The following is a 24,365-nucleotide window of genomic DNA, read 5'->3' as shown; positions in this document are numbered from 1 at the left end:
TCAAGGCAATTCATATTTTAAATTGGTTTTTTAAATCAATATTTAATTATAAGTATTATATTAATGTTTTAAGGGAAAGGAAGTATTTTAAATGAATAGTATATTAAGTTGGTCAACTATATTCAAATACTTTGAATTTGTATTAACTGAATTAAACAAAAATTCAAATATTCAATGAATGTTATATTAAATTGATCAAAAGAAAGTCAAATACTTAAAATATACATTTATTGTGTTTTGACCAAAATATACATCTATATACATGTATCACACCTATTATATGACCTTGGATTCAGAAAATAAATTCTAAAGGCTCAATTTTCGTATTTACCCTTATTATGGAGGTCAAAAACTCAAATTTGACACATGAAAACGATGATTCCACATATGATAGAAATGTTGAAGTGAAAGCTTTTGATGATTCGAAACTTGGTGTTAGAGGTCTTATGGAGCGTGGGGTGACAAAGATCCCGCGCATGTTTTATTCTGGAGAACTGAACATCATTGAAAACTCAATCAATAACTCAATGTTGAGTGTTCCCATCATAGACTTCAAAGACATCCACATTGATCCTTCTCGTCGTGTTGAAGTAATTAACCAAATTCGATCCGCATGCAAGGAGTAGGGATTTTTTCAAGTGATTAATCATGGAATTCCAATTAATGTATTGGATGAAACAATTAATGGAATTCGTAGGTTTCATGAACAAGATCCTGAAGTAAGAAAACAATTTTACAACCGTGATATGGAAAAGAAAGTTGTTTATTTATCTACTATTAGCTTATATCGAGACAAGTTTGCTAACTGGAGAGATAGTGTTGGATGTTTCATGGCTCCTAATCCACCCAAATACGAGGAACTTCCTAAGTATTTAGGTAATTAGTAAATTTTAAATCATCTATATATATATATATATATATATATATATATATATATATATATATATATATATATATTACTTGTCTTTTTTGTTGACAAGGTATATATATTAATGTCATAATTTGAATATTTGATATGGATTTTACTATTGTATATGTGCCTTTAATCTTTAATTTTGAAATATGGTTGGTTCAAATTATTAAAATTATTTTATTAATTGTTTTTGTACTTGTAGAGACATTATAATTGAATATTCCAAGAAAATAAAGGCATTAGGCGGTACCATACTTGAGTTATTCTCAGAGACTCTTGGATTGGATCTATCTTACCTCAAAGAAAGGAATTACTTAGAAGGACTTTTTATTCAAGGTCATTATTATCCACCATGTCCTGAACCTGAATTAACCATGGGTACATCTGAACACACTGATCCTTCTTTTATGACAATAGTTCTACAAGAACAATTGGGTGGTCTTCAAGTTCTTAGAGATAATCAATGGTTTGATGTTGCTCCTGTGCACGGAGCTCTTGTTGTCAATATAGGAGATCTTCTACAAGTAAGTTTATTTAAAGGAATGGTAGACAACTTATTTTAATATGCTAATGCAAAATAGACATTCAACTGAGATAACATGTCATACTTGACTTCTCCCTCAATAAAAAGTCATACATAACTTCCAAAAGAAGTTTTAGACCTAACAAAGCTTATGGTTGATAGAATGTCACAATTGGGTCTTGAATTATGTTAAAATTTCATATCTATGCAAAGTTTGACTTGGCATAGCCTATAAATTCCTCTCCTAACTACTTAATTATGTATTTTTTATTGAACAATTTAAAAATTATATACAACTATAGTGTCAAGGTCAATATCGTCGGTAAAGTATTAGGAAAATTTCTCTTTAGGCTTTCATTGTTTTTTTCTGGAACCCTGAAAAGACCAAAATGTTCCCAACAACAATTAACTGTTGTTCGCTCTTTTCCAACAATATCTCAACCCATGACCACTCATGATGTGTGTCAAGATTCTGCATAGGCTCCAGAAATATGAGTTCAATGTGCTTGTTGCTCTTATCAGTGAATATGGTATATTCGACCAGATATAGCAAGAAATACCTCACACACCATTACCCACAGTTATTTCTCTCCTCCTCCCTCCTATCTCCATTTTCCAACTGAGTTTCCCTATTTAGGTGTTCCTCATATATTCTCTTTCAACCATGGAATAGTTACAAAAGTACCAAAAAATTTCGTACACTCATCGATCGCAGCGTCCTCTCCAACACCAAGCTAGCCAGTCATCAATTGGACACCCCTATATCATGTCAGATCTTTTCCCATTGAGTTATTATCTTCCCTTCTATACGGATGTAGAAGACATGCCACATTATCAAGTGTGATGGTCATTTCCCCAATAGGCAAACGTAAATTGTTGGTCTCCTCACATGCCACCTCTTAGACAAGGTGGTAAGCATGTCACCGCTCAAAGTAGAGAACCAAATATGAAGAAGTGGAAAAATACAAACACCTATAACTGAAGTCCATAACCAATTCATATGTGTTGCTGGGTGTATAATTGTCGTTATCATCTTTCCATGCCTGATAGCCTTACACATACGACTGTGACTATTAAATACAAAAAAACAAAAACAATTAAAAATATATTAACCAAAATGAACATTTGAATGATAAAGTAATGTAATTGCGGAAAAATAAACGATGAAAAATTTAATAACAATAAAACACAATGAGTTATAAATATATTAACCAACCTAAACATTATACTTACATCAACATAATTCTAAATCATGTAAGCAACATGATAGCGAATGGTGGCAATAGAGATAGATAATCAGGTCCCCTGATAAAGGCATCAAGTGGTGGTGGGGGTGTGGTGCATGATGCCACTCAGGCTGAACCTCCTCGTGATGCTGCTCAGCCTGGTGGTATTCCTCCTAGATAGGGGCATGGTAGTGCGCCTTAGTGAGATCCTGTACTACTCCTCAGTCACATAGTACTAGTCTTAAGAAGGGTCAACAACCTGAGACACATCCGCATGTGAGGTCCCCTCCAAATCATGCCTACAACCACGTCCCCTATTAGGCATTAGATTCACCACCACTCTATCCTTACGTGCGCTATCGGTCATGGTATCTTTTTACTGGTCTACATTTGTCGGCCATAACTTCATAACATAAAAAATGAAAAAAAAAATCAATAAAAAAATCATTCAAGCATTTCATCAAACACATGTAAAGCTAAATATAAATTATGGGCTCATTGTGTTATTTCTAGTTTTAAACTACCATATTGAACTTCTTAGTCTCAACAACATTCACAATACAAACATACAAACATTTGATCATTTACTAAAAAAAACAAAAAAATTTACATAAACCCTAAACACCAACATATCACCAATTAAAAAAAAAAGTACCATATAAATTAAGAATGTGAATACAATGGATTATGAACAAGTGTTAGATTCTTGAAAAGTAGCTTGACTTTGAAGAAAGAAATTGGATGGATATTGGTTTAAGGGAGTTTGAACGGATTTGATGTGTTTTTGTGTTTGAAAGAAAAGTGGTGGTTGATGTTACAATTTTGAAAAAGAGCAAACAATAGTTAACTACTCTTGGAAATATTTTGATGTTTTCAGAGTGTTTGGAGAAAAAATAAAAGCTTAAAGTACAATTTTAAAGTATTAGCTCAATGGTATTTGTTAGGTCGCTAAAGGAGTATGATAATAATCTTTATGATTTGATCCAGAGTTATACTACTAACAAATTCTCTCTTATGCTAAAAAAAAATAAGCATTAATATTGTTCTATAAACCCTCTTCAAAACAAAAAAAAAAATATTGTTCTATAAACAATTATGATATCATATCCAAGTCTCAATAAATGAATATAAATAAACAATTCAATCCATATAAAATGAGCTGAATTAACTAATAATTGAGCTCAAGTAGTTAACGAGTTTCATCAATGACGAATTGTTTCGAAGAATCTCACTTTGATTCTTGATGGAACAGTTTTTAGTCAAACTTTACTTACCTCTGACCAAGCTTTGAAATACCGGGTTCCCCTTTTTTTTTAGAGCTAGAGGGTTAAAAAAAAAACTGAATTTTGGAGAAAATTGAAATTACTATCATACTTCATAGTTAATTAGATATCATTGTAACGACTATATACTTATATCAATTTATTTGTTAATCGTGCAGCTTGTGTCAAATGACAATTTCAGTAGTGTTTATCATCGGGTACTATCAAATCATAAAGGCCCAAGAGTTTCTGTAGCTGCCTTCTTTGGAACTTCTCATGATCTTGATAAAGCTTCATCAATGATTTATGGTCCTATTAAAGAATTGGTCTCAGAAGAGAACCCACCAATCTATAGAGATATTAGCTTAGCAGAATACATGTCACACCATTTGACAAAGGGGCTTGACGGGAACTCTGCATTGCACCCTTTTAGGTTGTAAAAGGAACATATTTTAACTCAAAAATAAACTTAATAAGTTGATATTCTTCTGTTGAGTGTAAGGTTGTGGTTTTTGACTTCTTGTTATGATTTTCATCAGCAATAAAAAAAAAAGGTTATATTTAATGATATTTTAGATTTGGGGTGATGTTTATGGATTAATAGATACATTATTTTAGAGTTGTTTCTTGCATATTCGGGATGATGTTTAAGGAGAGATGGTCTATTTATGAGAAGGAGAGATGAATTGTTCAAAGCAGCGCAAGAATAGGTGGCGGCAGGTTCACTATAACTATATTTTTCTAGGTTAAAATGAACAAGATCGGAGATAAGAGGTTGTGCCTTATGATAGACATTTTAAAAACGGTATATGCTCTTTACCCAATAGAAATTGCTCGCTCCCAACTAAAAAGACTAAAATACTCCTGCGTGAGTTAACTCACGCAGTGTTACTCCCCGCGTGCGTTAACTCAAGTTAGTACTTTGGGGACAATTCTTATATTAGTTTCATGGCACAATAAGAGAGGGGCGTGGTGTGGTGTGATTTTGGTATTTTCGTTACACTCTGAATTGTCAGATAAATTCAACTATCTTTTTTAACTTTTTCCCATAAGGTGTGTTTGGGCAATGTCCTTCTCTTCCACTGTGGTTAAGCCACACTACACGAACTGCCATTCAAATCGCGTCATAAGAGAAGCACTTCGAAAGATGCTATGCAATGGTCCCCTCTTCATTATATAAATAGGAAACATCTCTGTTTTTTTCGTGGAGGAGAAAATGACCAAGCAGCGACATATATATATGAATCAACTGTGTGAAAGTGAAAGAAAACCAACGTCAAACTACTTTTGGATTATATAATCTGAAAAATTTCGTGCATTTTGGACCTTGAAGTACCCTGAAGGATCTTGATTCTAAAGTGAATTGGATGGGTTCGGATTATACAATTCAGACTAGTTTTACACATTCCGGATTATACACTCCAAAATGTGTCAATCACCCCGTAAAAAGTCAACATTTGGGATGAAAAAGTATGTTTGCGGATTATATAATTTAGAATGTGTAAGTCCTGATTATATAATCTGAACTGTATCAGATCAGAGGCAGAAGCCATCTGTTTTGGCTAAAACTCTGTTTTGACGCATTTAGGTTGCTTCTAAATAACACTAGTATAGTGACCCGTGCTAGCACGGGGAATTAAAAAACATTTTTGATCAAATGTATAGATTTTAAATTCGATATGAAAAAAATATCATCTTAATTTTGTATATATTTTGAAATATCTAAACATTGCATATAACGATAAAAATATTTGGATTATTATACTTGTACTAATTATTTGTAGTATAAGATTCACTCATTGTTAAACTTAGCATATGTAATTTTTTTGCAAAAATACGCCGACGTACTATGTAATAATATTTTGTTGACAAAATGTATTTTATTAATCATAAAAACTAAAAAATATTTATTTTTTTATATAATAGTCATTGTCACATGCATACACGTAGTCGGTAAATGCAAATGTTTAATTTTTTACGGGTGTGTATAAATATAGTTTGGGCTACAGAAACGCCGATTGTTATTTGTTTTTAATTTTTACAAAACAAATGGTCTAATGTAAATATTGTATTTTAGGGTAACAACGATGTAAAAAAAAAAAAAAAGGTTTCACGGATTGTTAAACCTGAAAAGTGCATGAATTAATAGTCAATGACAGGAGGATCTGCTTATATAGAAATTGCATGTCTATAATGACCAGTACGCCTTACAAAGAAATTAAAAATAAAACGACTTCCAAACAATAGGCAACTTTAGTTTTATAAATTATAGCAACAATAATTCTAAAACATAACCAATGATCATACTTTTTGAAAAACTTCACGATACACAACATTTGTGGTCTCCTTACAAACATTATTATCTTTATCCAGGATAAGCAGCTTAAGACCTTTTCTTGAAGATAAACCCCCACTCGAGATAAAGACTGACCCTGGCTTTTATTTATTATCATTGCAAAACAAAGCGTCAATGGAAATTGTCTGCGCCTGAATTTGAAGGGTAGTCCTGGATCACTCGGAATAAGATTCATCCTGGGAATGAATACCCTAGTACCTGCCCTTTTTTCCTGTAATTACGGTAGCAGCTATCGTGCTCTTCCCTAGATGTGTAACTGTCAGCCTAGTACCATTACACAGTCCATTGGCCTGATCGATGTTTCTCATCAGCATAACTGGACATCCCACCTTTAGTTTCAACCTGTGATTTGGAATACCAGAGCTCTTAATACCATTAAGAAATTCTGGTGTGAACCACTAGCTTTGGACATCAGAATTTTCGCCCGATCTAAAAATAGAATCAGAGCTTAAATACTCTTTCTCTTCACCTGGAATCAGCGACATCATAAATTCGTTAACATGCTCAACTGAATCAAGCGTTGGTGCGAGTATTCCCCTTTCTTGGAAAAATAGTTGGTCACCAAGGTTATCATTAAAGTCTATAAGTGACATCAACGGATTTGTTGTGTCTGACATCAGCAAATCTTCAGGAATTTCTACCTTCATTTCACCATTGTCACCCGAAGCATCGTTGTCGTCTCCAATTGAGAGTATCCACTTGCAAAAATTAGTAATTTCGTCCTGCTCTGCAGGTACCGAAGATGCACCCAATCTCATATTAACATTAAGCCTCAACACATTACAATAAGCTCATATCTTTGACGAATTGACCGAGGCATCAACAATATCCGGCCTCGTTCCTCCTCGGAAAACAGGCAATATCTGCCTAAAATCACCACCTAAAACTACTGTCATTCCACCAAAAGGTTTAAGTGTCTTTAGGGGATCATTCTTGGACATGATATCACACAATGATCGGTCAACTGCCTCAAAACACCATCGGTGCATCATTGGAGTCTCATCCCAAATTATCAACTTTGGAGCACGCATCAGGTCTGCCCTAGGACTTTCCTTTTCCATCGTAAGCGATGACGCCTCATTAATCTCAATAGGGACTGTCGGCGTGGAGCGCGCGGTTCTTCCACCTGGTAATAGAAGAGCCGCTATACCGTTGGATGCAACATTCAATACAATTAACCCCATCGATCTAACAGTAGCCGACAATCTTTTCTATATAAAGGTTTATCCAGTACCACCGTAACCATATGAGAAAAAGAAACCACTGTCGTCAGAACCAACAGACTCCATGATCTTGTCATGCACACATCTTTGTTCATCAGTCAATATCAGTAACATATCAGCGTGTGTCTTTTCCAGTTCAACTTTGTTGTAATTTAGCTCATCAATGATAAGCTTGTTTGTGAAAGTTGGCATGTCTACCGCGTCTGCCCTGTGCATAGATTTGAAGTCAGTAAGCGACGTCCGTTTTCCTGAAGCAGCATTTCAATTTCAATCAAACACATGTTCTTCAAGTCATCGCCACCGATACGCATATCTACATATTAAATGTAAAGTCAAAAAATTAATATGAACACCTAAAGAAAAACGATAGTAAGAGAATATATGCAATGCAACAGAAAAAATGATATTAAAGTCACGACTCAATTCTTAATCGAAAAAGCTTCTTTCAGCTTAACTCAAACTAAAAAAAAAAAGCTTATTTGTAAAGGATTTCCCAAGCCATTATTTATTTAAAGCGAAAATAAATAGATATAGGAACTGCTACAAAATGATGTCATGAATGCTCACTAATCTAGATAACGTGAAAAAGTAATCAATTAAAAAACAGAAAATGAAAATTAATCAAGATATATATAGTGGAAAGCTATATATGACAGTTTTGTGGCGTTCACAGTAGATAAATATATTTATTTAATAGTGTATAATCAAATTAATAGTCTATTTGTTTATTTTTTTGAAAGAATATTGTATTTGTTTATTATCACTACTTAAATAGATAAATATATTTATTGAGATAGGCATACAATACTTTGAACAGGACTATGTTAACAAATTTTCTAAAATGTGCCTTTTTAGACAGAAAAAAAATGCAAAAATTAGATCGTAAACAAAACAAAAAATGGTGCGTAGATTTCGTAATAAGTACAATAAACATTATCCAGAATATTCAGACGCTTCTTACGTTCAAATAAGATATCATCGGACAGTAAGTGTCATGCCGCATCCCATACTATATCAGGGCTCGTCATTGTCCTAGTGGTTAAGAGATGCACAAACAACCAACGCAATTGATGGCCCGAACCTAACTCACCATTTTCCGTGATACTATCCATAAACTCTCTGTCGTCATCAAGTAATCCTAAAGCAGAGCGTGCTTCCTGGAACGTGTCATAGGTATGTCCATTAATCGTTTTTATGCATCTATATCTCATGCAGCCCTTCTTAACGATCAATAGTATCCTCATGTAGTACAACTCAACGGTCAATACTATCCTCATGTAGTACAGCTCCCATATACCAGGCGATGTGTAATGAAGCATTCCAATTTGATATCCTAGTTTACGTGGCTGCCACTGTTTGTCCTTCTTCTCAAAAGTAAATCTTGTTGGAAATTCAGCATATGTTAGATCGCAACCGCCTACATACTGACGATTTGCTTCAAACCACGCAAGAAACATGGTCTATGCTTCCTTGTTATACATCACCACGTCCTCGATGTCATGATCACCATCATATAGTACTGATTGTTCATTATGCAAGTGAAACGTTAGTTTGAGAACATGAGGTCATTTATGGTGTATATCAAAAGCAAATATCCTCCAAACAGCCTCGCAAGGTGAAACATAACGACATTCGTAATACTGCTTTATTTCATCAACCGGCTTGGACTTATCACGATTGTCACCGTCAACAGACAACTGCATCAATGCCTTATCAGGGACTTTGTTCCCGTATTTGAAAAGGTACTTGATGGAGTTGGATTTGTTACAACATTCCACATTTACATGACCTCCGTATCTAATGAGAAGATGTGGATTGTATGGGACGACATATCGATTATCCAATAGAACCCTCTGCTTGTCAACATGTATTCCACAATCGCGACATTTGTACCTCAGATAACCCTCGTCAATCGTCGTAGTTCCTTAATAATCCTTCAGATAATATTTCGTACATCTGCCCCTGTCCATGCAAGGCGAGAAGGGACGGGCACCACCACATGGCACGTGGCGCTGACGTGGAATGCCACATAATTAATTTTTTTTCAAAATTCTAAAAATTCATTTTTTAAATTGAAAAATCGGAAAATAAATATAAAAAAATAAAAAATCGGAAGGAAAAAAAACTGAAAATTAAAATTTTTCGATTTTTAATTAATTTTTTTTTCTTCAAAATTCTGAAAATTCATTTTTTTTTTTTAAGTAAAAAAATCAGAAAATTGAATTTTCGATTTTTAATTAAAAAAAAAAAATTTCAAAATTCTGAAAATTCATTTTTTTAAAATTTAAAAAAACTGAAAATTAAATTTTCGAAAATTCATTTTTTTTTAATTCTGAAAATTAAATTATATTTACAAAAGTTATAAATTTTGAGATTATATAATTTTCAATTTTATTTTTCTTAAATATATTTCTAAATTTTAAAAACACTAATTTCCAATTTTTTTCTTCATATTTCAAAAAAAAAATTGGAATTTTTTTATTTATTTTTAAATTTTTTTTTAAAAATGACGTGGACTTCCACTTCAGGGCCACGTGGCAAAAGTCGCACAGTCAGCAACTTCCACGTGGTCAAAACCATCCCATGTCAGCAAAAAAGTGGGGTCAGGGACCTTTTTAAAACATTTTTTTTTACAGGGATGTTTTTAATTTTTTTTTTATAAGGACGAAAATCAAAACGCGTCGAGATTACTGGGACAGATTGCATATTTAAGCCTAAAATACTACTAATATTACAATGTATACCTGCATCAACTTTGCCAAACATTCTTCTTTCTTAAAATCATCCATCAATTTATCCAACTTCATTTTGAACACTCGACAAACAATATCAGGTCTATCAGATGCCTTTAAGTTTCGTTCTTTAAGAAAATCTTGAATTTCTCGCTAGTTTGTATTGCACGCGATTGTTACGAACAGATCGGGATATCCATTTTTCTTACAAATTGACATTGCATCCTGACAATTATTAAACATGTAAGGTCTGCCACCCGCAAAGGACAGTTGTAACACTATCTTTCGTCCAACAATAGACGCATCAGTTTCACCCATATCCATTGCCTCGTGCAAACCATTCAGAATGCCGCACCTTATGGTCTTTTGATTTTTTCTAATGTACCTCAACCGTTGTGATTCAATCATAGTATAGCAATCAACAGATCTCCTCGAGTTAACAACATTGCCATAATCAACGACCCTGTCTTGCATTCTATATGCAATCTATTCGCGTATGATGCAATCCATTTCCGCATGTCTTAAGTATTTTCAATGAAGATGTTGGGTTTCTCTAACCCAAATATGATGATCCAACAAATTGTAGACTCCCTCAGAACTCCAAACGTTATGATGAAATATTTTGTTATTTTTAGGTGTTATTTTCTTACTTTTTTATATTAAATATAACAAAAATATTTAATTTTTTGTATTATTTTAAATTCATTCCCTTTTGATCTTTGGTGAAAACTAATCATAGAAAAACATGAATGTGTTATGCTCAGTTGACAAAATGCATGTCTATTAAACTTTTTTATGATTGATGATTTAGGAGAATATTTTGATACGTGATAAGTGAGTCATATATGTATGAAGAAAAAAAAGCACAAACTTTGGTCTGCAATAGATGAAATATGTGAGAATGCAAATAAAGGAACCAATAGTTAAGGTTTCAAATTAGAAAGGCAAGAAAGTTTGCATCCTTATTTATTTTTCAACACATGTTGACATATGTATATCTCTGTATTGAAATCATTTGATTGTCATTGTTTTTGCTATAAATACAATAATGGATGGTTATTGGTAATATAATTTCTATTAAAAATATTATACTGTAAAATTTATATTTATGGGTTAATGTAGCGATTGAGGGTAGATTTAAATTTTAAGTCAAGACAAATTTTAGATTCGAATAAAAACTGAGACCCAATTAGTTGCTAAGAAAAAAAAACCTTTAAGTTCAAAAAAGTTAATTTGAAAATTTAATCTCTATCTCAATGTCCTCCTTTTTACTTATTATTTTTAATAAAGTAATTATACATTTTTTATTATTATCAAGACATAATTGTATCTTTAATTATTATGAATGATCAAAGTTTGGTTGTAGAATCCATTAACAACACTAAGGCGAGCTAAGGGAAAACGGAAAACTTGCTTTATATTCTCAAATGATTTAAAGAACTCCGTGAGTTTCTTCTTTAAGATAGCCCTGATTGGAGCATTTCAAAGTTTCAACAAATCATTTATAATTAAGACAATTAAAGTATGTGTTTAATTTTTGAAAGACCAAAATAGAATTTTTTTTTTTTATGCTTATTTAAAGGTTATTTAAAGGTACTTAATTACTAACAATTTTTTATATCGTATTCACGCGGAAGTCACGATCCTTTACCATAAGCATACCCAAGTCTTTGGAATCAAATGTCGTGAAACAAAGAAAAAAATAGATAGCCTGTTTAGAATGTTTGTACCAAATTAATTTCATTCAAAATATTACAACGTTTATTTCAAATATTACAATGTGATCACTTATTTAAAAAGTTTGTATCAAATTAATTACATCCAAAATATTGTTGATCCTTGGAGATATTTGTCTTAATTAAAAAATAATAATGTCTAGAATTTTCATGATTTATAAACATGAAAAAATAAACTCCTTAATTATTTGATCAAAGGTTTATTTCATGGCATTCTTAAATTTTTCTCGAAAAAAAGAGTTCTATCTACTCTTTTGTGAAAATGACTAAATGAGCTGTAACTATATTACTCAATTAATATATTTTTTTTATTAATTACCATTTACATTACAACATATATGGTGTTGTGATGGATAAATTAAATATGTTAATCAAGATTATTACTTCCCTCAACAACAAAAAAATATTGTTATTGATTACCGTCCAATAAACAACTGGTGATAGCTTTCTTTGTCAACTACATAATGAAAAATAATTTTTTAAAGAAATTATTGAAATAAAATCATAACAAATTATAAACGAATATACAATTTACCGAAGAAAAGAGGACATGAGATTGTTGTCGAAACTTGGGTGTTGCCATTTGATAGTGTGTGTGCATGATGTTTATTTTTGATTTCGACTAAACTGACTTTTTTTTTTTTGGTAGATAGACGAAATGACAAAGCCATTATAAAACTCACACACAAGTGGAGGCACCGGGGTTCGAACCCCGATCATGGCATCCGGTCTAACAATTTCGGCATTTTGCCAGTTGAGCTAGGACTTCTGCATGACTAAACTGACTTTAAATATGTAAAAAATGATAAACTCAATTATGAACTAATAGTAAAAAGCATTAAAATTATAAGTAATTTATTAACTGATTTCATCAATATAATACTCCTTTGTTCCATTTTTCAGTCCGATTACATATAAATCATACCAAAAAACTACACAATCCTTCTTTGTATAAGAGACATAAAATAGTGACTCATCATAGTAAAAAATTTATCTAGATTCTTTTCTAAGAACGACTAATTTCTTTGGAATCTCAAAGTTTGTCATAATGTCATTTTTTTTCCGTAGGCCCTTGTGTGAAGAATATGTTGTCTTGAACTCAACCATCATATAATCGATTTCATCTATAAAATAATATCTCCATATTCTTATTTTTTGTTCTTGTTCGTGATTTCTTGATTCAATACCCTGTATGCATAGGAACCACAAAAGTAAAAAAAAAAAAAAAAAAACTATAGTATTCATTTATAAACCATCCATAAATTTAAATAGAATAATAACGAAAACAAAAAAGCATAACAATGTCATAAAAGCATAAGGAAAAAATAAAATAAGTCACATAAAAAAAAATAAAGGAGAGATGAATAATTTTTTTATAGGAGAGACGAAGAAACTACTTTTTATGTGAACATTTGATTCATCAAAATCGCAGCATGAAGGAAATATTACACTTGAAACATTGATATCAATGAAAAAAAATATGAAGAAAAAAGAATAAAAACACTAAACAATCTTTGTCTGAACATTTGATTCATCAAAGTCACAACATAAAGGAAATATAAATCTTGGAGCATTGATATCAAAGTTAAAAAAGAAGAAGAAGAACAAAGAATAAAAAACGGGGGATAAGAGTTGTGAATTGTGATGTGAAATTATGCCAATCCATATTTCTAATTTATAGACTTGTTTCACACCGTAATTTGGTATAATAACCATTATTTTTTTAACATTCCTAAAAAACAATTGTTCTATGCAGGGTATTCATTTACAAAATTATTTGGTTATGAATCAATTTTAATGTCCATAAATTATTTTAATAGCCATTAAAAGCGTATCATAAAAAAGTCTTCTATTCTAAGTTTTTTTTTTAGAAAATCTCCTATGCTAAGTTAGAGGTGATTTTGACATATATATGTAACATATAATCATTTAAAACAAATTTCATTTTTTTTCTTCTGATTATGTATTTTTATTATTATTATAATATATGTAATGATCCAAGCATAAACAATTAAATTTTTGGTCAGTGATAATAGTGAATATTTTCTCACTAAATGTTTCATTACAAAAAATAATTTTTATTAATAGTTTGTTTTCATTATTGTTTTCAGATTATAGTAATATTTAAGTTTGACCCAATTTTTTAATAATATTACAACATATGAACTTCTTTATTTTTTTAACGAAGATACTACATATGCTATTTTTTAAGAACGAAAATACAAAATACAATGAAGTGTATCATTTGGTTTTGTTACTTTTAATTTCAAACACAAAAATAATTTGGATATAAATAGATTCATGTGTATATGTGTGTGAAAAGAAAAAATTCAATTAAAGTAATTGTTAAGATATATTATATATTTAATATTTCATGAATAGCAACACATCAAATTAGAATAATTTTATAAAACTCAAATACAAATAAAATTAATAGCATTAAATGTCAAATTCATGAGAATGCTTGGTTTACCTCATAGTGCCACATGTCATGAGCAAGCTTGAAAGATTTATAATGCCTTAGCATTATTTGGTGTTTTTTTTTTTTTTTTGAAAAAACACTATTATGCGTTATTATTAATAAAAAAACAAATTTGAATAATTCAATCAATTGTTTTATTTTAATCTTTGAATTCAAATATTTTAATTCAAACTATCTTTTTTGAAAGAATTTTAATTTAAACTATTTGATTATTAAAAAAAGTTGTTTGATTCAAATTTGTACTTTTTGAATTCTAAATGTTTGATTTCTAATATAAATTCAAGTAATAGAATTTGATATTATAAACGAAAATAAAAAGTAAGAAATGTCTAACATTATTTGATTTTTTTTTTTGAATAAACACTATTATGCGTTATTATTAATAAAAAACAAATTTGAATAATTCAATCAATTGTTTTATTTTAATCTATAAATTCAAATATTTTAATCCAAAACTATCTTTTTTGAAATAATTTTAATTTAAACTATTTGATTATTAAATTTGATTCAAATTTGTACTTTTTAAATTCAAAATGTTTGATTTCTAATATAAATTCAAGTAATAGAATTTGATATTGTAAAACTTCCTTTTATACATGAACATTAAATACAAATATGTGAAGATGATTGTGGTGAGAGCATTTTGTGAGGATCAATATGGTGAGAGCATTTGTAAAAAAGAAAGGGACATGTGGCAACACCAAAACAATAGTAATTCATTTCCATAAAAGTCTATGAAATAGATCCTAAATTTATATTATATAGATATCATGCATTGACCATATTCAAAACAGAAAATTTAATTCAAAACAACAATTAAGAACACAACATAATTTTCAAACATAACATTAATGTGCTCGTGTTCTCTCTTTATCTTTGTTCTACCATGAACTTTTTTATTTTAAGAGTTTTAATGGAGATCAATGAGCATGTAACAGTTATATTAATCCCTTTTATCTTAAAAGTTGCGCTCATTTTGATAAATATTTTTCAAAATTGTTGGATGAAATGAAAGATTATAGCTAACCAAGATCATCAACATCATGCAAAATGAAATTATTGATGGGAAATTAACACAGATATATGGTAACACACCAGTGCGGAGATAAAATTCTCCAAACTTATAAGAATCTTCTAGTAGCTACAACAAATAAATGGCAACAATGAAAGCAAATAAAAGACACAAGTGAACACCGATATTTTACACTGGAAAACCCTTAAATAGCTCCAATATAATCAAATATGGGTACAAGAGGGTCTCAAAAGGTGATGCACAAACTGTGCTAACAACTAGCCAAAACAACAAAGCTTATGAATGAGAAGAGAGATTAAAGGTACCCTAAAATTACTACTTCAGTGCGACACAAATATCTCTTTGCTCATACCTTGATTCAATGACCCGTACGGTGAAAATAAAGAACCAGGTGTTGCGAACTCTCCAAAATCATCCCGATCCAATGGTTAACAAATCTGCAATCGTTGTTTTATTGAGACAAAATTGAGAAATACGAGATTGAATTTTCACTCTTCTTTTCTCTCTTTTGATCGTTGCTTTTCTCACCAAAAACACTCTCTTTTCAACCTTATTAATATGACATCTCTCCACTAATAAAATGGGCGAACATACATGGGGTTTTCTCCACATAGGAAAGCATCCCGATACCCAACATATATATCCCCAGGGAGGAACAGAAAGATATCCTGACAAGAACAAGAGCTGGGAAGTCCAAACACTTGTCGTCCCATGCATATCATCGGGACACTCTGTCTTCCCCCATGGCGGACCAAGACCGATGATTCAAAAAACACAATTCATCCAATGAGACAAGCCAAGCCATGAATAAATCCCAAGGACACCACACTGGACGACCGAAGCTACGGTTCTAGTAACTCGAAGGCTCAATGTGTCCAAATTCGTTAGGGTGGGCCTCAATTTGTCAAAATATTTTACATGAAAGTTCATAATTTGTGATCTATATAGTCCATATTACACCTTCAAATAAGGCACGTCTAACATTTTTAAAATTTTCAAATAAAGAACTAGATTTCAATCTTGCGCACTTTAAGCTTATTTTGCTACATTCCCATAAGTGGTACAAAAGCAAAGTCTTGGTTGTTTTTAACTGGAAAATTTAAAATCTTTTTTTTTTTTTTGTAGATAGACGAAATGGCAAAGCCATTATAAACTCACACACACAAGTGGAGGTACCGGGGTTCGAAACCCGGTCATAGCATCCGGCCTAACAATTTCGGCATTTTACCAGTTGAGCTAGGACTTCTGGATATTTAAAATCTTATTAGTGTCAAATGGACTTTTTCAGATTAATTGAAGAAAAAGTGAGCATACTCATTTGTGACTTGATTACTATCATTGTTAGCGCTTTCTAAAATTTCAATTTTTCAATAACTAAATAGTTTCTTCACCCATATCATTCTCATCACATTTTGCTCCACTCCTTTTCCATTAAATAATCAAGAAAAATATTACAACTGGACATCTTTGTATAGTTATAATTTTACACACCTTCTTTTCAAATACACATGCATAAGGGACAATTGTATAACTCTGCAAAACAAACTGAGCATTAAGACATGCATGAATAATTTGTAATAGATTTTAAGCAACATTTTATTATTATTATTATTATTATTATTATTAAACAATGATGTTAGGCAATAACTATTGATGAGGTATCAATTAAGTGGTGAGAGTTTGATCATGTAACATGAATGGACGGAATTAAAATCCCAATGAAGACAGTCGTAAATTGAACATTAGTGCCACTTTGTTTTACTTCCCTCCGTCCCTATATCTAAGCACCTATTTGACTTTATTTTTGTCCCTAAATGTAAACTCTTTTCAAATTACTAGATGCATTTATTATTATTTTCCTAAACATACCCCTAATTAATACTACTAACTTATCTTGAAATATGAAAAGTCAAATTTTATACACATACAAACAAAGGACAATTTGGTAATATTAACACACAAAACAAACACATTAATTACACTGACAACTTTTCTTAAGAAATGTGAAAAAGGCAATGGATGCCTACATTAAAGACCGAGGGAGTATAATGATTAGGAAGCAGACAAGGATTTTTGTGCATTCAAACTATATCATTAATATTAGGGTTAACCTCACATGGAGTATAATATGCAGGGATTGTTATGAAAGAGTTAGGATCATAAGAACAATCTTAATTTAATGTGAAAAATAAAAAGAGAGTTCCAACGGTTCACAAGTTTTAGGAAGAAATAACATTGAACATGTTCTCAATACCTGTTTCAAAGAAAACTAGGCTTATTACAAAACCATCAACAAAACAATGAAAAAGGAACCCCAATGAACAAGGGGAAATGCATTTTAGATTTTTGTCATTTTGAGAACAACATCATGACCAGGTTCAATAAGTATACGAAGGGTCGGTGAATGACAGTAAGTTGACGACAGAGAGAATCGAAACTTTGACAGAATGAGAGACAATATCACCTTCAATTCTATCATGCCTAAATGTTGCCCGGGACAGACACGTGAACCGATTCCAAATGGCATATAAGCTTGTGGAAACTTGCAGGATCCAAGCACACCATTTGAAAATCTTTCAGGTTTGAATTCGTGTGCATCGACCCCCCATATATCCTTGTCTTCCTGAAATATCGGGATTGGAATCTGAATAGTGATTCCTTTTGGAATTTTGATACCTTTTAAATCATAATCTTTTAATGTTGTTCTTGCGGCAAACAATACAGGTGAATAAAGCCTTAAAGTCTCTTGAATCACCATTGTTAACTGCAAAATAAAACAAAATTTTGATAGTTATTTACTGGATGCATAAGAATGTTAATGAAGCTATGAAAAGATGTAGTACAATTGTATTGATAATTGTGACATGATTAATATGAAGTGCAAGGGATGAAATATATTTATGGAAACATGTAATTTTGGTGTAAAACATACCGTTTTCATTTTTCTAAGGTTACTTGCATCTAGATTACCGTCTCGACAAACTTCAAGTACCTCTGCACGAGCACGGTCTTGCCAATCTTGGTATTTAGCCAACAATATTAAGCACCATGTTGATGTAATTGCAGTAGTATCATGCCCAGCAAAGAATATAGATTTACAGTTATCTATAATGAACCTTTCTTGTGAAATTGAATTTGAGAAGAGGCCATCACTTCCTTCACAATTTTTTGCACCCTCAAGTATCGTTTGCAATAGAAATTGTTCACTACCTTTCTCTTGGCATTGTTTTACAAGTTTCAAGATTTTTGAGTTTATCTCTTTCTCCAGTCTCCATATTTGTATATTTCTCTTGTTTGGCAAGTACCTAAATAAGATTATGATACCATTTCCCACATTAGTACCATTACTAACAACAAATAGCAAATTGTAAAAAAAGTAAACAAGAAGAGGAAAAGAATTTAGAAATATGTAACGAAGACAAAACAAAATTAAAATCGCTTACAACTCACGAGAATATAAATATTTCAATAATCATGCATACCTATAGCCTGGAATTCCAAGATTTATCTTGGAGAGGAGTTTTATAAGATCTCTAAGCTTTGCGAATATTTCTTTTCCTTCAACATAATTGCTCCCAAAACACACTCTAGCAATTATGTCAGCCGACAAGCTTCGCAAATCTTCATCAACTGTAATCTCTGAAATCACCCCATCTCCTTCTATTTTAGTCTCCCAAGATCTTACCATTATATTTGTGGAGTCAACTATTGTCCCAACCATTGCCTTCAACGTTGTTTACATAAAAAGAAATTTGTTAAAATGTAATTTTAATCAACATTTAAAAGAAGTTAGTTGTATTTGACATAAATACCATCAATTTTGGATAACAGAAAACAACGTTTAGTGCAAAATGAAATGTAATACAATGTTATTATTAGTAAATTGATAACAATTTGTACTAAATAGTGTATCATAAAACAACGATCACTTGTAAAAATTCCACTACATTATAGTGTTATAGTACTGTTATAGCCTCTATTTGACAACACTGAATACCATTACTCTTGCATACTTACCTATCAATACCTCCTTCTAAATCACATATTTTACCTTCTATGCATTATTCAAATTCTATTGAGAAGAGAATTGTTTAGATATTGTAGACTTACCTTCACCTTGTCTAGGTATAATTCAGGTGTGATTATCTTCCTCTGGTGAGCCCAAATTGGCCCACTTGATGATATTATACCTTGGCCTAAAAGTGGTCCCATATCTTCGGAAAGATAAGAAGGTTTTCCAAGATTCAAAGAGGTGTCTGTGAGAATATCCTTCACCATCACTATATCCAACACCATTAACGATTGTGCAGTACCAGTTGAAAACAAGTATAGTGGGCCTGCATGAATCAGATGAAAGTTTTGAACTTCAAAATATTAGGTTAAACACATATTAACCTTCTAATGTTATATTCCAGAAGACTAATCAATATTACCGACTCATGCAACATAGTAGTTTTCTTTGCTTTTTCTTTTGGTGCCTTTATTATATATTTCTCATAGATTTTATTATTGCAATTTTAAATTTGTTGTTTAACCAAATGATTGACCTCAAGTGATTAATTTACTCCAGTTACTGACGATTCATTCTAGAGAACTCAAGTTCAAATCCTAATTAGAACAATCTTTGATTAGACTTTACTTATCAGGGCCTGTTGGAAACTAAATGATTAAGACATACACATGCGCGCGGGGGCGCACACATATATATAACTATTACACGTCATTTTGTCTAACCAATTCAATCGAGAATGTTAGTTAGGATAAATCTATTTAGTTTTATACGAGTGTTATGAACTTGATGAAAATTAAAAGTGTCACAAGTAATATACCAAACCAAAATTGTGGTATGGAAAACAGATTGATATTTGCTACAGTTATTATGACATTTTGTTTCAACCTGTAAGCGATCTCAGACATTAATTTGAGATCAGGTGGATTGAATTGTGAAATAAGTTTCACCTAGTTGACCGAACTCAAAAAATAATGCATCAAGCTCTGAGTAGGTACTCCCTCCGTCCCAAATTATAAGCAAAAAAAGGCCAACTTCTATCATATTTAATTATGTTTTTTCAAAAACTTATCTTTTCCAAAGAAAAATTAAATGCAAAGTGCATTCAATTTGCTCTCTTTTTCATTTTCTCTATAATCAACCACCAATGAAAATTGTTTTTACATCTTCCTATAAAATTATTTCAAAGATAACACAAAAAAATTATCTCATGCGGAAGGTAGCGGTCTCATAAAGCCTTTCTCTATAGCCGAAGTTAAAGAAGCGGTGTGGGGTTGTGATAGTTACAAAAGCCCAGGACCTGATGGGGTTAATTTTAGTTTTATTAAGCAATTTTGGGATGAGTTGAAGGATGATGTTATGCGTTTCATATCAGAGCTTCATCGGAACGGTAAATTGTCTCGAGGTATCAACAATACTTTATAACACTTATTCCTAAAATTGATAGTCCTCAGTGCCTCAATGATTTTAGGCCAATATCTTTAGTGGGCTCCATTTATAAAATTTTGGCTAAGGTGTTAGCTAACAGGTTGAAATTGGTTTTGGGATCGGTTTTTTCTGACACTCAGACAAAGTTTGTAAAAAATAGACAGATCCTTAATGGCATTTTGATAGCTAATGTGGTGGTAGATGAGGCTAGAAAGGCTAAGAAGGAATTGATGCTTTTCAAAGTTGATTTTGAAAAGGCTTATGACTCTGTTGATTGGGGATATTTGGACGCGGTAATGAGAAAAATGGCGTTGCCAGTGCTTTGGAGAAAATGGATAAAGGAATGTGTGACAACAGCGACTGCTTCAATATTGGTGAATGGCAGCCCCACCGAAGAATTTCCTTTGTAAAGGGGCTTACGTCAAGGGGACCCTCTTTCTCCATTTTTGTTTCTGCTTGCAGCCGAGGGGTTGAATGTTATGATGACTTCGGTGGTGAGGAATAACTTGTTTACAGGATACATGGTTGGTACTTCTATTCGACTGTTGTGTCTCACTTACAATTTGCGGACGATACATTGTTACTAGGTACAAAAAGTTGGGCCAATGTGCATGTTTTGCGAGCGATGTTGACTTTGTTTGCGAAGATGTCAGGGCTGAAGGTAAATTTTAATAAAAGCATGTTGGTTGGTATAAATATTGCGGAGTCATGGTTGAATGAGGCGGCCTCAATTTTAAACTCTAAGGTGGGCAAGATTCATTTTTTGTATCTGTGTCTTTCTATTGGTGGTAATCCGAATCGGTTAGCATTCTGGGATCCTGTGTTGCATACAATTAAGTCCAGATTGTCGGGGTGGCAGAGTCGCTTTCTATCTTACGGTGGTCGGTTGATCCTTTTAAAGTTTGTCTTGACCTCGCTTACTGTCTATGCTCTTTCCTTCTTCAAAGCTCTGTCAGGTATAATCTCTATCATTGAATCTATTTTTTATAACAAAATTTGGGGAGGGAATGAGGATAACAGGAAAATTTCCTGGATTTCTTGGAGATCAGTTTGTTTACAAAAGGAGTTTGGAGGATTGGGTGTGAGGCAGTTAAGGGAATTTAATTGTGCTTTATTAGGAAAATGGTGCTGGAGGATGTTGGTGGATAGAGATGGGTTCTGGTATCGGGTGTTGGTGGTGCGGTATGGTGAGGAGGCTGGGAGGTTGGAGGTAGGGGGCCGGAGTGATTCTTATTGGTGGAGGGAGATAGCGAAGATTAGGGATGGGATAGGAGACACAGATGGGGGTTGGTTTGTAGAGAGGGTGTCAAAAAGGGTGGGGGACGGAACTAGTACTTTGTTTTGGCATGATAGGTGGTTGGGCGATGTGCCGTTACACACACGGTTTAGTCGCCTTTTTGATTTAACAAATAATAAGTTGTGTACGGTGGCTGAAATGTTTTCTCTAGAGTGGGAAGAAGGGGGGAGGCTTGGAGTTGGAGGAGGAGGTTGTGGGCGCGGGAGGAGGAGTTGGTGGAGGAGTGTAGGCATCTTCTTAATGATTTTGTTTTGCAGTCTGACATTTCTGACAGGTGGCAGTGGAACCCAGACATCCAAGGGGGTTACACTGTGAGTGGCGTTTATCAAATTCTGACTACTCCAAACGACCCTCCAGCGGGTGGAACGAATGATCTTGTCTGGCATAAGCAGGTTCCTTTGAAGGTATCAATTTTTGCGTGGTGGTTGTCGCGGAGCAGGTTGCCAACCAGGACAAATCTTGTCATAAGAGGTATGCTCAATGCCGAGTTAGCTGGGTGTGTAGCAGGTTGCGGTCACGACGAATCAGCGTCGCATCTGTTTCTTCTTTGTGATAGCTTCGGCCCTTTATGGGGGTAAATCCAGTCGTGGATTGGTGTTTCTAGTGTTGACTCTATTGATATCTGTGACAATTTCCTTCAATTCATTCATTGTACAGGTCACTCGACGAAGCGCAGATCCTTTCTTCAGCTGTTGTGGTTACTTTGTGTCTGGGTAGTTTGGAATGAACGCAACAATAGAATATTTAATAATATCCAAACTACCATTGATCAATTATTAGACAAGATTAAATTCCATTATTTATGGTGGCTACAAGCTAATAATGCCTTGTTTGTGCATGGCACTCAGATGTGGTGGTCGTACCCTATGTTATGTCTGGGTATCGACTGACCGTACTTTTGTAAATATTGTTTGACTGTTGTTTTTTAGGGGTGGCCCTCCAGTACATCTTGTACTGAAACGGTTTCACTGCCTATGTTAATATATTCCATTTTGATGTCTTTAAAAAAAGGTCTCATAACAATTTTAATCTAAACATTTCACAACATGGTCAGATATGATAGTGTGAAAGGGATTTTTTTTTAGCTTGAACGCTTAATAAGAACCTATGAAGCACGAATACGGACATCGGACACGATACGGACACTGACACGCCGACACAGCTAATAATTTGAAAAAGTGACATAATTCAGTATAATTATAAGTGTCGGTGCCTAATCCGAGGAGTATCCGTACTTTATAGATAAGAATTAAACATTAAAAGATATATTGATAGTGATAAAGGAGACAGTAGTTAACCATATTGACTTCTCCATTTCTGAATATGAGGGAACAAGCTTGATGTCCAGCTATGAGATATAGTATCGCAAATATCTTCTTTTTCTTCTTTATGCTTGAGAGATAATTGTTGTTGTTGGTGTAAAAGGGTCTTCATTTCTTGGATATTACCCAAGTAAAAGTGAGGAGAAGGGCCATGAATACCCTGCCTATGTAGCTTTGCTCTCAATGATTTTGGTCTCCAAACCAAAACTTGCAAAAAATGGATCAATGCAACCAATACTGCTGCAAGAGCCACCACAACTTCAACACTTATGCTCATTCTTCAACACCTGCTACTTCCACTGCCTACTATTACTTTTCTTTGTTCTCTCTTTTTTGTATCAAAAAATGTTCCAAAGTCTAGCAATAATGAAAAGTCTTATGGTTTTAATCATTAAAAAAATTAATCTTGAATGATTTTTAATATAATAAAAAAGAGTCAACCATATTTTCAATGTTTTCCTTATCCAGCCCTTATTGTTGATTCACTGTATTTTTGACTATAAACTTTCTTGGTAGTTGTTTCCTTGACTCATTAAATGAATTCAATTCATTATTTTCAAATAAATAATTTTCCTTTTTTTTTAGAAAATTAAATAAAAAGTATTGTTTATATATTGTTTTATTGCAAATATATATATATATATATATATATATATATATATATATATATATATATATATATGTAGGATATGATCAAATAACACTAAGGTGTCAAATTATCCTAACCATTAATCCAACTTTAATCCGACGTCCCTCATCAATTCAGTAAATGTTCACATGCTTGATCAACTGATTCAAATTTTAATTTTAGAAATAATTTATT

General features: G+C 32.4%; 2 protein-coding genes and 1 pseudogene across 2 annotated transcripts; 1 reads left to right on the top strand and 2 right to left on the bottom strand.

Annotated features, from left to right (window-relative positions):
• The first annotated feature begins 338 nt into the window (after positions 1-338).
• LOC25502806 (1-aminocyclopropane-1-carboxylate oxidase homolog 11-like) lies at positions 339-4,364 on the top strand (annotated as a pseudogene).
• A 2,107-nt stretch (positions 4,365-6,471) lies between these two features.
• LOC120577517 (uncharacterized) lies at positions 6,472-7,038 on the bottom strand. The gene is made up of 2 exons (XM_039829082.1): positions 6,737-7,038; positions 6,472-6,622 (listed from the first exon to the last, which is right to left on the bottom strand). The coding sequence occupies exons 1-2, from the start codon at positions 7,036-7,038 to the stop codon at positions 6,472-6,474; spliced, it is 453 nt and encodes a 150-aa protein (XP_039685016.1).
• A 10,634-nt stretch (positions 7,039-17,672) lies between these two features.
• Positions 17,673-23,884, bottom strand: LOC25502804 (cytochrome P450 714C2). Its single transcript, XM_024771730.2, has 5 exons — positions 23,519-23,884; positions 19,597-19,823; positions 18,969-19,210; positions 18,419-18,791; positions 17,673-18,250 (listed from the first exon to the last, which is right to left on the bottom strand). The coding sequence occupies exons 1-5, from the start codon at positions 23,817-23,819 to the stop codon at positions 17,825-17,827; spliced, it is 1,569 nt and encodes a 522-aa protein (XP_024627498.1). The 5' UTR covers positions 23,820-23,884; the 3' UTR covers positions 17,673-17,824.
• Positions 23,885-24,365: the final 481 nt, after the last annotated feature.

Source organism: Medicago truncatula, chromosome 8 (genome assembly GCF_003473485.1).
Source record: "Medicago truncatula cultivar Jemalong A17 chromosome 8, MtrunA17r5.0-ANR, whole genome shotgun sequence".
NCBI classification, from domain to species: Eukaryota; Viridiplantae; Streptophyta; class Magnoliopsida; order Fabales; family Fabaceae; genus Medicago; species Medicago truncatula.
This window is presented reverse-complemented; position numbering and strand designations above follow the sequence as displayed.

Coding starts and splice junctions, on each gene's coding strand:
- LOC25502804 (XM_024771730.2), bottom strand. CDS start 23,819: ATGAGCATAAGTGTTGAAGTTGTGGTGGCTCTTGCAGCAGTATTGGTT. Junction 19,211..19,596: donor TATACCTAGACAAGGTGAAG/GTAAGTCTACAA, acceptor ACAACGTTGAAG/GCAATGGTTGGGACAATAGT. Junction 18,792..18,968: donor CTTGGAATTCCAGGCTATAG/GTATGCATGATT, acceptor AATCTTATTTAG/GTACTTGCCAAACAAGAGAA.
- LOC120577517 (XM_039829082.1), bottom strand. CDS start 7,038: ATGAGATTGGGTGCATCTTCGGTACCTGCAGAGCAGGACGAAATTACT. Junction 6,623..6,736: donor ATTCCAGGTGAAGAGAAAGA/GTATTTAAGCTC, acceptor TCCAAATCACAG/GTTGAAACTAAAGGTGGGAT.